This window comes from Pseudophryne corroboree, chromosome 3, assembly GCF_028390025.1.
Source record: "Pseudophryne corroboree isolate aPseCor3 chromosome 3, aPseCor3.hap2, whole genome shotgun sequence".
NCBI classification, from domain to species: domain Eukaryota; kingdom Metazoa; phylum Chordata; class Amphibia; order Anura; family Myobatrachidae; genus Pseudophryne; species Pseudophryne corroboree.
Window position 1 is genome coordinate 74763337 of NC_086446.1, and position 14265 is coordinate 74777601.

The following is a 14265-nucleotide window of genomic DNA, read 5'->3' on the forward strand; positions in this document are numbered from 1 at the left end:
TGTCACACCTGTGGTTCTGCAGTCTGTATCTTCTATGTGGAGTTTGTTATGACAGACATTAAAACGTTTACTGGTTACAAAAAAAAAATGATATGCAGCATGCCTATATTCTATGTGTAACTGTGGCTCTATCTGCTTTTGAAATGCATTGCTAATGTGCGGCATTATGTGTATAAGGTGTACTACAGTACTTTGTGGCATAACATATAGAAAGGCCACTACTGTGTGATGTAATGTGAATAAAGAGCAATATGGTGTGGTGTAATGTGAATAAAGAGCAATATGGTGTGGTGTAATGTGAATAAAGAGCAATATGGTGTGGTGTAATGTGAATAAGGGGCACTACTGTGAGCAGTAATGTGGTACTACTGTGTGATGTAACGTGAATAAGAGACTATTGCATGATATAATATGACTAAAGTTGCAGTACTGTGTGGCGTAATTTCAACTGGGGGTATTATTGTGTGGCCATGCCCCGTCCTAGCATTTAAAATATAGGGGGGTAGGAGCACCACAATGGGGACTGCTATGGGTGAGGGGTGATGGTGCTGGGAAAGGAGTACAGGGTCAGAAGCAGAACTAGCGTCTGTGCAAGGGGGCACCAGACAAAATCTTGCCTAGGCTATCATATTGGTTAGGGCCAGCTCTGGCAACAAGTTATCTGATGGGGAAGTAGTTACCATACCATAGCGCTCGCCCCACTGCCGTCACACCAGTGGCCGGGATCCCACTGTCAGTATACTGACATTCAGTATCCCGGCCACCGAGATTACATACTGATCCCATCTGAAGCTTGAGCATTTGTTATACGGTACGCAATGATAATGGGTCTTTGAGTGAGTAGGCTACAGTATTTGTTAGTGTTCCAAAGCTCTAGAGCAATATGTTTAAGACACTAATGATTACGATGCTAGCTAAATACTATATAATTCTGCATAAGGAATAATCTTGCTATGTCTTCTGATGCGACTCCATAGCTGGATTAATTGCTTTGTAATGACTGCTGATCGATTAAGGCGTATGATGCACATTAGATACATGTAGAAGACAAACCCAATCACTAAAGTATCATCTTTTGAATAATGATCTCTTGTTGTAAACTAGTTTAAGCTAGTTTAATCCAATTCACTGCAGAGCTGTTGATCTTTTATATAAATTGCTGCACAATTTAGTCTTGTCTATGTTTTACTCATCGGTATTTTATAGGTTTCACATTCAAATCTTTATTTGTAATCCGCATGCTGATATTTTGCTTTCTAAAGGGTCTAATTTAGCAATCACAAAACCTCTGAGCCTCTACCGTATGCATCTTGATTTAGCGGCACACAATAAGGTACATCCTGGTACATCCCCCCCCCCACATGACCTTCTCCAGGTGGGACACCATGCTCTGCTCCTGGGCTTCCCTCTTAATGTATGATTGCCGACACCTGTAGTGAAACACCTTTCTTATCCATTAACCTGTTCTAAACAGGTGTCGGCGATCATAAATTAAGAGGGGTCCCTCCTGGAGAGGGTCATATTGGGAGGTATGCTGGTAGCACACTGACAAACATACAGAGAGGGGGCACAATAAGTTACATACAGGTGGCGGGTCAGGGGCACTCTTTAGAGTATGAAGACATAGGGGGAGCACAATAAGGTACACAGATGGCAGGTGAGTGGCACTGGTGAGCATGAAGACGCGGGAACAATAAGGTGCACACAAGTGGCATGTTAGGGATACATTGATAAACATACAGAAGGGGGCGTCCATTTTCCCAGTGATTTTAGTACTGCACATGAGTGAAACGCCTGGAAAATTTCCACAGCGCCATTTTCCCAGTGACTTGTGTAGCACTGCTGCTGTTGATACAGGACTCCAGAGTGGTAAGCATTCAAAAAATTGCACCCATTATGGATACACCACTGTAAAGCACATTTCTGAGACTGACCGTCTCCTGAGTTCTTCAATCACAACTCAGACTCTATGTGGCCACTATCCGCATGCTTATGCACTGCACAGTGGGACATGTACGCATACGCAGAAGAAAAAAATCTCTAATACTGTGTCTGATATTGGTAGTGCATGGGACTCAAATGTGTCTGCAGTGATTGGGGCAAGTTATTTTGGTGCACCTCATAGAAGAAATGTTCAAATAGATGTTCAATAATAAAAACCAACAATTCTTCTTTGTTGCATCAATCACACGGATTATTGTAATAATGAGAAATAATGGACATGGGGCCTAATTCAGATCTGATCGCAGCAGCAAATTTGTTAGCAGTTGGGCAAAACCACGTGCACTGCAGGTGTGGCAGGTATAACATGTGCAGAGAGAGTTAGATTTGGGTGGATTATTTTGTTTCTGTGCAGAGTAAATACTGGCTGCTTTATTTTTACACTGCAATTTAGATTTCAGTTTGAACACACCCCACCTAAATCTAATACCACACTCAGATCGCAAATGCCGTATCCTACCCGGTAAGACAAACGTGTACTTACCGGGTGGGATCCGGCATTTGCACTCCTCTGCTGGCTTTCCGACCCGGCAATATACCGGGTCGGTTGCCATAGCAGCGGAGGGAGCAGCAGCAGCAGGGGCGGGGGTGGAGGCAGCGCCGGGAGATGAGCTCATCTCCTGCGCCGCCTCTGCCTATGCTGTGAATGGGAGCCGATTCGCATCGGAACGGCTCCCATTCACACTGCGCCTGACCCGGTAATCAACCCGGTAAGAACCCTTCTTTTTTACCGGGTTGAATTACCGGGTCAGGCGACCCGCTAATTCGCAATTGGACCTTTCACATCGCACATGGACCCGTTTCGACATGGCAATATGCCATGTCGGTACCGGGTTTTCAGTGCGATGTGAAAGGGGTATGACTCTCTCTGAACATGTTACATCTGCCCCCCCCTGCAGTGCACATGGTTTTGCCCATTAGCTAACAAATTTGCTGCTGCGATCAGGTCTGAATTAGGCCCATAATGTAGCCACGGTAGTCAGTCATACTGAAACAATGCACCACTCCGGCGACGTATCTTGACAAATCTTTTTCAAGGAGAGTGGTGTCAGATAAACTGATGCTGGTTTAAATACTGTAAGTAACCGTTCCAATTTACATCTCTCCTCTGTTCCTTTACAATGTGTAATACATATACAGGTTGAGTATGCCATATCCAAATATTCCAAAATACAGACTTTTTTGAGTGAGAGTGAGATAGTGAAACCTTTGTTTTCTGATGGCTCAATGTACACAAACTTTGTTTAATACACAAAGTTATTAAAAATATTGTATTAAATGACCTTCAGGCTGTGTGTATAAAGGTGGTCATTCCGAGTTGTTCGCTCGCAAGGCGATTTTAGCAGAGTTGCTCACGCTAAGCCGCCGCCTACTGGGAGTGAATCTTAGCATCTTAAAATTGCGAACGATGTGTTCACAATATTGCGATTACAAACTTCTTAGCCGTTTCAGAGTAGCTTCAGACTTACTCGGCATCTGCGATCAGTTCAGTGCTTGTCGTTCCTGGTTTGACGTCACAAACACACCCAGCGTTCGCCCAGACACTCCCCCGTTTCTCCAGCCACTCATGCGTTTTTTCCGGAAACGGTAGCGTTTTTCCCCACACCCCCATAAAACGCTGTGTTTCCACCCAGTAACACCCATTTCCTGTCAATCACACTACGATCGCCTGAGCGATGAAAAAGCCGTGAGTAAAAATCCTAACTTCATAGCAAACTTTCTTGGTGCAGTCGCAGTGCGGACATTGCGCATGCGCACTAAGCGGAAAATCGCTGTGATGCGATTAAATTTACCGAGCGAACAACTCGGAATGACCACCAAGGTGTATATGAAACATAAATGAATTGTCTGAATGTACACACACTTTATTTAATGCACGAAGTTATAAAAAAATATTGGCTAAAATGACCTTCAGGCTGTGTGTATAAGGTGTATATGAAACATAAATGCATTCTGTGCTTAGATTTGGGTCCCTTCGCCATGATATCTCATTATGGTATGCAATTATTCCAAAATACAGAAATATCCGATATCCAAAATACCTCTGGTCCCAAACATTTTGGGAAAACTAAACCTGTATATGTGGCATCCCAGTCTTGAGGGATACCCCTTTCATGGAAACATAGGAAAGGGTTACAAGCTGTGGCTCGGCTGTGTCACTTGTGAACTTAATGAACTGTGACAGTCTGGGCTTCTGCAATTGCAGCCTGGGTGCGAGGCAACCAGGGCTGTGCACAACGGAAGCAATCTGGAGGGTGCTGAGACCCAGGAGAATCTGACTGTGTCTGAGAGGAGTGCGGGAAAAAGAGCAGAGGATTTACAGACTGCAGAGGGGGATGTGACGTCAGACGCCAGTATGCTGAGTAAGCCTGCATCTGCCAGAGTGATACGGAGAGTGTCTGAGAGATTCAAGCAGTGATCAGTGTGGTTTGAAGTAAACATTCCACATACTGTGATTTACTGCAGCTCAGACCGAGACAGCAATAATTCTTATGCACAGAGGAGAAGCAGCGCTGCACGGTGAGACAACGGAGTTCGTGTGGGGTGGCCCCCTGAGTAAACAGATCATCACTACAGTCATAGGACACGTGAGTCTGGCTAAGTTAGCCACTGAGTTCTGGAGTAGCCTAATGACTGGGACAGTCTCATACACTATACTAAACAGCTGCGTCCTGGTGTAAAGACTCATAATTAGCCTCTGAAGAAGAGTGAAGTAATATAAAGGCCCCCTCTGCCCCTCCATAGACTACAAGGCTGGCAGACTATATAAGAGAGAGACTCTGGTCACGAATGACTGAACACTGCCCTACAAGGTAAATCACTACTATCTCAGTGAAACTGACATTGATAATACATTGAGCATTTAGAAGTGATCCTCCACACTGCGGCACCACCTGAGAACAAATAGAGATTAACAAGACTATGGGGTATATGCAATTGCGGTCGAATTCCCGAAATTGTCGAATTTCGGGTCATTTTCGCCCAAAAAAAAAAATTGCCTATGCAATTCAGTGCTTTCCGACCAAAAAACGGACTTTCAAAATTCGACTTTTTGAAATTCGAATTTTTGCAAATTCGACTTTTCTGCAATGATACAAGTGCTGCAATTCGACCAAAGCATATTCAATTCAAGTTTGAAAATTCGACAGCAGTGCTTTTAGACAGCAAATTCGTCATTTTCAATCCGCCACACTTTGGAGGGTGAAAACAATAAAAAAAAATTTAAACATGTTTTTTTGGGTGTTTTTTTTTTTAGGAATAGCATATCTATTTATATTAGAAGGGATTAGGTACTTTTTTTTTTTTTTTTTGGAGGCACAAATATTATTTATATATTTTTTAAAATATTTTTATTTTATTTATTTTTTATTGCTGGAACGGTAAAATCCTAAAAAAAAATGGCGTGGGGTCCCCCCTCCAAAGCATAACCAGCCTCGGGCTCTTCGAGCTGGTCCTGGTTCTAAAAATGCGGGGAAAAAATTGACAGGGGATCCCCCGTATTTTTAAAACCAGCACCGGGCTCTGCGCCTGGTGCTGGTGCCAAAAATACGGGGGACAAAACGAGCAGGGGTCCCCCGTATTTTTAACACCAGCATCGGGCTCCACTAGCTGGACAGATAATGCCACAGCCGGGGGTCACTTTTATGCCGTGCCCTGCGGCCGTGGCATTAAATATCCAACTAGTCACCCCTGGCCGGGGTACCCTGGGGGAGTGGGGACCCCTTCAATCAAGGGGTCCCCCCCCAGCCACCCAAGGGCCAGGGGTGAAGCCCGAGGCTGTCCCCCCCCCATCCAATGGGCTGCGGATGGGGGGACTGATAGCCTTTTGTGATAATGAAAAGAATATTGTTTTTTCCAGCAGTACTACAAGTCCCAGCAAGCCTCCCCGCAAGCTGGTACTTGGAGAACCAAAAGTACCAGCATGCGGGAGAAAAACGGGCCCGCTGGTACCTGTAGTACTACTGGGAAAAAAATACCCAAATAAAAACAGGACACACACACCGTCGACAGTAAAACTTTATTACACACTGCCGACACACACATACTTACCTATGTTCACACGCCGACATCGGTCCTCTTCTCCATGTAGAATCCAGGGGTACCTGAAAATAAAAGATCAATATACTCACCTCAGCCATGGTCCAGAGATAAATCTACGTACTTGTAGAATAAAACAAACCGCAAATACCCGACCAAACGGACTGAAAGGGGTCCCATGCTGACACATGAGACCCCTTTCCACGAATGAGACCTGTCAGTGACAGCTGTCACAGAAAGGTCTCTAAAGCCAATCAGGAAGCGCAACTTCGTTGCGCTCATCTGATTGGCTCTGCGCGTCTGAGCAGACAGCGCATCGCACAGCCCCGTCCATTATATTCAATGGTGGGAACTTAGCGGCTAGCGGTGAGGTCACCCGCCGGTCAGCGGCTGACAGCGGGTTAACCCCACCGCTACCCGCAAAGTTCCCACCATTGAAAGTAATGGAGCGGCTTTGCGATGCGCTGTCTGACAGCTCAGACAGTGCACAGCCAATCAGGTGAGCGCCACGGAAGTAGCGCTTCCTGATTGGCTAAAGGGACTTCAGTGACAGGAGTCACGTGATGTCCCGGCATTCGGGAGAAAGGGGTCTGATGTGAAAGCATGGGACCCCTTTCAGTCCGGTATGGAGCGGGTATTTGCGGTTTGTTTTTTTGCCAAGTACGTGGATTATCTCTGGACCTGGATTTACCTCTGGACGCTGGAAGGTGAGTAAAAAATTTTCACAGGTACCCTTGGATCGTCGGAGACCGTGGCAGTCGGCGTGTCAACATAGGTAAGTATGTGTGTGTTGGTAGTGTGTAATAAAGTTTTACTATCAAGGTGTCTGTGTACTGTTTTTATTTGGGTATTTTTTCCCCAGTAGTACTACAGGTACCAGCGGGCCCGTTTTTCTCCCGCATGCTGGTACTTGTGGTTCTCCAAGTACCAGCTTGCGGGGGAGGCTTGCTGGGACTTGTAGTACTGCTGGAAAAAACAATATTCTTTTCATTATCACAAAAGGCTATCAGCCCCCCCATCCGCAGCCCATTGGATGGGGGGGGACAGCCTCGGGCTTCACCCCTGGCCCTTGGGTGGCTGGGGGGGGGGACCCCTTGATTGAAGGGGTCCCCACTCCCCCAGGGTACCCCGGCCAGGGGTGACTAGTTGGATATTTAATGCCACGGCCGCAGGGCACGGCATAAAAGTGACCCCCGGCTGTGGCATTATCTGTCCAGCTAGTGGAGCCCGATGCTGGTGTTAAAAATTCGGGGGACCCCTACTCTTTTTGTCCCCCGTATTTTTGGCACCAGCACCAGGCGCAGAGCCCGGTGCTGGTTTTAAAAATACGGGGGATCCCTGGCCAATTTTTCCCCGGATTTTTAGAACCAGGACCAGCTCGATGAGCCCGAGGCTGGTTATGCTTTGGAGGGGGGACCCCACGCCATTTTTTTTTCCGGGTTTTTCCGGGCGAATCCGTTTTTCATTGAATATGGTGAATTCCGGCAGCCACCTTCCGGAATTCACCTGTCGAATTAAGTCGAATTAAAAAACGGCGAAAAATTGCCGCGATTCGCAGTGAATTGCATATACCCCTATATCCCTCATACAGAGAGGAAATTCAGCAGACTTCCAGTTTGGGATCTCCAATTTGAATAGTGATCTGTTGGGGCTCCTCCTAGATACAGCAATTGGTGACATTTACACTATACTTGCCAGTCCCTACATATTACATGGAAATCAAGTTGTTATCAAAGGATTGCAATCCTAAAATCCTGTGCACAGGTATAAAAGCAACATTTGGACACTATTCAGGTTGTGTGTGTTCGGGTACCCGATGCTAATGTTTATACAGTAATTAAGCATAGTTGTGATAATCGATTAGTGTCTTGTTTGTGCTTAAAGTTGTCATTGTTGTATTATACTGAGTACCTACTGTACTAGTGTACAGGCGATATCGCATGCACTGGTTCTTGAAATAAATACACCTGCATTATTAATGAACGTTGTTTTTCATATTCAAAAGTGTGTTACTCATACCTTCAGATCTCTCCGCGAAGAAAATAGGCGTATCATCGCGAAGTGGATTTCTGGTAAGCACATTGCCATAAGGAGCTAACCTGAGGGTACCACATATAACGAACAAAATAAAACATTGGGAAAGTACTTGAATAAAAAAAAACCATCGTAAAATTATAACATAATAACTGTTTTAAAACAATTCCGATATGTGAAGGTAAAAGAACAAAATGTGCCGTGTCATCATGTTTGTCACATGACATGAAACGTCATCACGCCTGTTTGGTAAAATGTTTATCACATTTGGACGTGACATCACACACATCATGTGATTCAACAAACATGTATAGTTTGTTCATTACTAAATAAATGAATTAAATCCTTAATTATGTGATACGCATGATGATATTACACATTTTGTCAAGTAACTTTATTGCTCCTGTGCCTTCACTTGATATTTATCACAGTTTGTCTAAAACAGTTATAATGCGTAGAATTTTACAATTTGCGGCTTCTATTTCATTTAAGTACTCTGCTGCTATGCTGTTTTATTTGTTCTATGTTTAACATTGTATCAGAGTGGATAGATGTAAATCGGAGTGGTTACTTCCAGTATGTAATCCAGCATCAGTTAATAGGCGCCACTCTCCTTGTAAAAGGATGTTTTCATCGACACACATTGAAAGTGGTGTGGTCTCTCAGTAACATAGTAATACATAGTAATTGAGGTTGAATAGAGGCAAAATGCCCATTGTGTTCAGTCTGACTAACTTATGCGGCTATATTCCTAAAACACAGCCAGGGTTGGACTGGCCCATAGGTGTGTAGAGGAAACCCCCAGTAGGCTCCACTGCCTGAGGGCCCACCTCCTTCTCTAGATCAGGTTTTAGATTATGCACTTGAATTATACATTACATTATACTGCACAGGACTGTGGTGTATTCGCTACAGTGCTTTGCTGCTATTAATATGGTACATTATCATGCATACGGGATGCGGTCAATTTACCTACAATCAAAATCCCGATGGTCAAAATCCTGACAACCATCGGCCAACGGTCAAAATTCTGACATGGTCAAAATACTGAGATTTAAAATACAGACAAGGTCAAAATGCCCACATTTAAAATGTCGACAGGTCAAAAAGTTGACATGAGTTTTTCATGAGTTTTTTTTTATTGAAACTGACTTGTTCATACTTTACCATGCCAGTGGACGTGGAGGAGGAATATAATAGTGTGCCGAGCGCAGCAAGCAATGCGAGGGGACGCGTACACTTATACAGTGTCCATGTCAACCTATGTCAACATACACACCAAAAAACAATGAAATACTTGTGTAGACTTTTTGACCTGTCGACATTTTAAACCTTGGCGGTATTTTAGATGTTGGGATTTTGACCGTTGCTCAATTGTTATCGGGATTTTGACCATTGGATTTTGATTGTAGGTATTTCATACTAGAGATGTGCACTGGAAATTTTTCGGGTTTTGTGTTTTGGTTTTGGATTCGGTTCCGCTGCCATGTTTTGGATTCGGACACGTTTTGGCAAAACCTCCCTGAAATTTTTTTGTCGGATTCGGGTGTATTTTGGATTCGGGTGTTTTTTTTCCAAAAACCCCTCAAAAACAGCTTAAATTATAGAATTTGGGAGTCATTTTGATCCTATAGTATTATTAACCTCAATAACCATAATTTCCACTCATTTCCAGTCTATTCTGAACACCTCACACCTCAGAATACTATTTTTAGTCCTAAAATTTGCATCAATGTCGCTGGATGACTAAGCTAAGCGACCCAAGTGGGCGGCACAAACACCTGGCCCATCTAGGAGTGGCACTGCAGTGTCAGACAGGATGGCAATTAAAAAAAATAGTCCCCAAACAGCACATGATGCAAAGAAAAGAGAAAAAGAGGTGCACTGTGGTCGCTGGACGGATAAGCTAAGCGACACAAACACCTCAATATCACAGGAATTATTCGTTCTAATCAATGGTATTATTGGTCCAAATCACTGGAAGAAAATGACAAAATCATAGGAATTATTCATTCTAATCAATGGTATTATTAATTATTCGTTCTAATCAATGGTATTATTGGTCCAAATCACTGGAAGAAAATGACAAAATCACTGGAATCATTTGGCAAGATCACTGTAATTAATAATTAATTATAAATCACTGATATCAATTGGTAAAATCTCGCTATCACCTGCCTAGTGAAGTGGAATCTAGATGGGATTTTGTATCGGCGACACAATAACTTCATCAATTGTCTCTTCTGTGTACAGATCAGATGCTAAATAAAAAGTGTGTTTTGAAGTGTTTTAAATCACTCTTCCTTTGCCTGCTTATTGCAGTGAGAGAAACCAATTGGAGGATCCAACTTCAAAGCATTAATTTCTGTTTATAAAAGAACCTGCTACATGCTAATATACCCTAAAATAGTTCCTTCTTCTTGTCACACATGGATGAGTATTTTTATGGGAATAATTTATTCCACAGTGCAAAGTTTTCCAATAAACTCACTGATTCCATCTGATGTCACCAGTGGTGATTGCTGTGCAGATTTCACACTATTATGTCCAGGTTTTTTTCATTATTATAGGTACCCATATGGAAGAATTGTTTTATTTTATGAATGAACATCCCTTTGAACATATTCTATGTGGGTCACTATTAAGCGCCAACTTCCCTGAACATTATTCTTTGGTGTTGTTCCAGGGGTGTAGCCAGAACTTTGTGGGCCCCATAGCAACATTTTAAAGGGACCCCTGTCGCAATGCTTCTAGAGAGATACTTCTCTGCAGCAATTGTTCATTTTATGCCCTATAATAGTGCCCTAGTTCATTTTCTGAACGATAGTAGAGCCTTATTTAATATTATGCCCCACAGTAGTGCCCTAGTTTCTTTTATGAATCGCAGTAGTGCTTAAGTTCACCCTATTTTACATTTCAGAGCTGCCGGTACACATTATGCCGCACAGTACCCCCAATTCACATTATGATATATAGTGCTCCCCATTCATATTGTGCCTCATTACAGTGCCCCGGTTCATATTATATAACATTAAAATGCCCTCCAGTTCATTTTATACCACACTACAATGAGCAGGTCCAGGGGCATACCTAGATATATTGCAGGCCCCAAGGAAAAAGTCTGAAAGGACCCCTATGTACCACTCAGTGGCGAAAAATGTATATCACACATGTAACTTTGAAAGGGAAGGTGGGCGCCTCTCAGCTCTGGGCCCCATAGCAGCTGCACCTATGGAAGCTACGCCCTTGTGTTGTTCATTTTCGGAAGTTCAGTGATTCCTTTTGGCTCAGGTTGGTTGCGCATTGATTTGAACCTTAAACATTTATCATAGTTTATTTTTTATTTTTGGGCATCTACTGTATTTATTAGATTTTTGCAAGACCCTTACATGGAAATGGAACAAGTAGCATGTCACACAGTGCTGCATGACACAAGTAAAAGTGACATTTGGTTAACACTAGAATCCATTGTATGTTACCATACCCTTTGGTTTTTGGACTTTTGTTGCATTCCCTTAAGCATCATACAGATTGGCCCTGATGTCAGTGTAACTAGTGTATAATCCCACCACAATACATACCATCAAGACTAATTTTTCCATCTCCCTTTTTGTCACCATCGGCTAGGATGTCCTTTATTTCCTTTTCAGTAAGAGATGTTCCTTCAGGGGAGAATCCCTTCATTATAAGACTGCAGAATGGGAGATGTAATTAGTATATTAGATTAATATAATCTGTTTTAAGAAACCATAACTTGCAAAAAGATTTTCTAAAAAGGCAAATGTAATATAATGCATGTTTAACCAATAAATCCAGAAATGTAACAACCTGCAATATTCAAAAATATTGTACGCTGGATAACTTTCAGAGGTCAGTGCGCTAGAGATGTGGGAACTTGAGGTAGAAATTGGCACAAATAGACATTTTGGCAACTTGGGCTGTCAGGTAGATGTGTGTAGTTCCATTGATGTAATTGATACAATCTTCAAGTCCCATATTGTTTTGCTATTCTACACTCTATAGGTTTGAGATGACAATGATCGTTTAATTCCGTGTGGTTGGAGGAGGACTGGGTATGTATAACGCAAAATGTACGCTGTCATGGAGAAAATGTTTTGCAGAACAGGTTTGGATATTTCCGGATGTTTGCAAATTTCATCAGCGGAATTTGGCATAAAGTCTCCCACCCCAATCGCAGCACAATTAATTGACTGTCGTTGTCCTAACTCCATCCATAGACTGGCAATTCGTCAAAATGCAAATGGAGAAACAATATTGAAACTTGAAAATGAAGCTACGGGTTTCATTCAGACTGCAAACCTAATGTTTTGCAGTCGAGAGATTATTGCACCTGAGTCGCACTTTGCATGTACCGCAATGGACTTGTTACGACGTTTGCAGAGAGGATTTATTTGCAGAATAATTGATAGTCAGGGAACATTTGGGGAGGTACTTTAACTGGGAGTGGCTGCAAAAATGTCAACGTGTCAAGACCATTTTCAAGGCATTTCTCAGCCTGCTTCTGCAATCCCTTACGCAGTAACAATGGCTCCGGCCAGGGCAGCCATCAGGGGGGGAATGTGGGGACTAGTGTCCCGGGCCCTTACAGAGAGTGGGGCCCACCCCTGCCTCCTACTACCAATACCCGGAGAGCTGTACTAGGTTATAAAACAACAGTGGAGGGAGGACTTCTTAAAACTAGGTGATTCATCGAGCCCTACGGGCGCTCTTCACACCGTCGTAAGGGGCTACACCCCCTTAACTCATGCACACCCTTGTGGCGTGCAATATTTTTATTATATGGAGTATTACCTCCAATCATAATTGTTGAGTGGTTAAATATTGCACGGACAAAGGGCGTGCAATGGTTAAGGGGTGGAAGCCCCTTGCAATGGGGTGAACAGCGCACGCAGGGCCTGATGAAGCACCTAGTAGGTGCTTTGGTTGGGGGAGTGGCGGGTGTGGGGAAGACGAAGATGAGATCCGGGGGTGCCACGGGAAGTGCGGTTGCGGTGGTGCCGCAGGTGGGGGTCCGAAGCCACCGCGGGTGGGGGAGGAGCAGTTGCAGGGGTGTCCCGTGTGGGGGAGGGGGTCCGTAGCTACCGTGGGTGCTGGAGTGGGTGTGTGGGGGTGCCACGGATGGGGCCCAGAGGTACTGTGAGTGGGGAGGGGCAGGTAATGCTTATCCTGTTTCTTCTCCTTGAAGCAGCTAAGCTGCTGTCCTCCCTTTGGCAGTGGCTCTCCCGGAGACTCGCACAGCAGCCAGTCACTATTGTTAGCACCGGTGTCCCAACGCGCCGCATTACAGGTAAGAAGATACACTCAATAAACTACAGCTCCCAGCAGCCCTAAGGGCTGGAATGCTTCAGGGCTAAGGGCTGCTGGGAGCTGTAGTTTATTTAGTGTGTCTACTTCCCTGTAATGTGGCGCATTGGGACTCTGGTGCTAACAAAAGTGACTGGCTGGGAGAACTGAGTGACAGCCTGAATCAATGTAAAAGGTGAGAGTGCTGTGCAGTGTCAGTGCAGGGAGGCACCAGGAAGGAGAGGCATTCTCCTTGCTCTGCATCCCTGTGCTGAGCTGCTGCTACTATCCCTGCTGCTGCTGCAGGCTGCTGTCACACATGCAGCGGCGCCGGCAGCACAAAACCTCCTCTCCCCCTCAGCGCCGGCAGCACAAAGCCTCCTCTCTCCCCCCGCTCCCCAGTGTGACATTTAGTGGCCGGGCGGGAGCCAAAGGGGGCGGAGCTAGATGGGAATAAGGGGCGGCGCTAGACGAGACCACGCTGCAGCAGGAGGATGAGCTGCTACAGCTTTGGCCAGCCAGACATCAGTAGGTAAGTGTCTGGAAAGAGAGTGTGTGTGTGTGTGTGTGTGTGTGTGTGTGTGTGTGTGTGTGTGTGTGTGTGTGTATATACAGTGTTTGTGTATACTGTATATATGTGTGACTGTGTATGTGTGAAATGTATGTACAATGTGTGTGTGTGTGTGTGTGTGTGTTTTTGTGTGTATATATATATATATATATATATATATATATACATACATACATACATACATACATACAGGGCCGGACCAAGATTATTTTTTTTAGTAAGCAAAAATCTATTTTGGCGCCCCTTGATGGGATAAAAGGGGTGTAGTCTTACAAGAAAGGGGTGTGGCTACACAATTGTACTCCCGGTGGTACAGG

General features: G+C 44.2%; 1 protein-coding gene across 2 annotated transcripts in view; it reads right to left on the bottom strand.

Moving 5' to 3' along the window:
* The window catches only part of LOC135054779 (parvalbumin alpha-like), a 144713-nt gene that overhangs the window by 19415 nt on the left and 111033 nt on the right, over positions 1-14265 (bottom strand). For both annotated transcript variants that reach the window (XM_063958097.1, XM_063958098.1), the window contains exon 5: positions 11655-11764. In XM_063958097.1, the coding sequence (XP_063814167.1) occupies positions 11655-11764 (110 nt within the window). The remainder of the gene's footprint in view (positions 1-11654; positions 11765-14265) is intronic.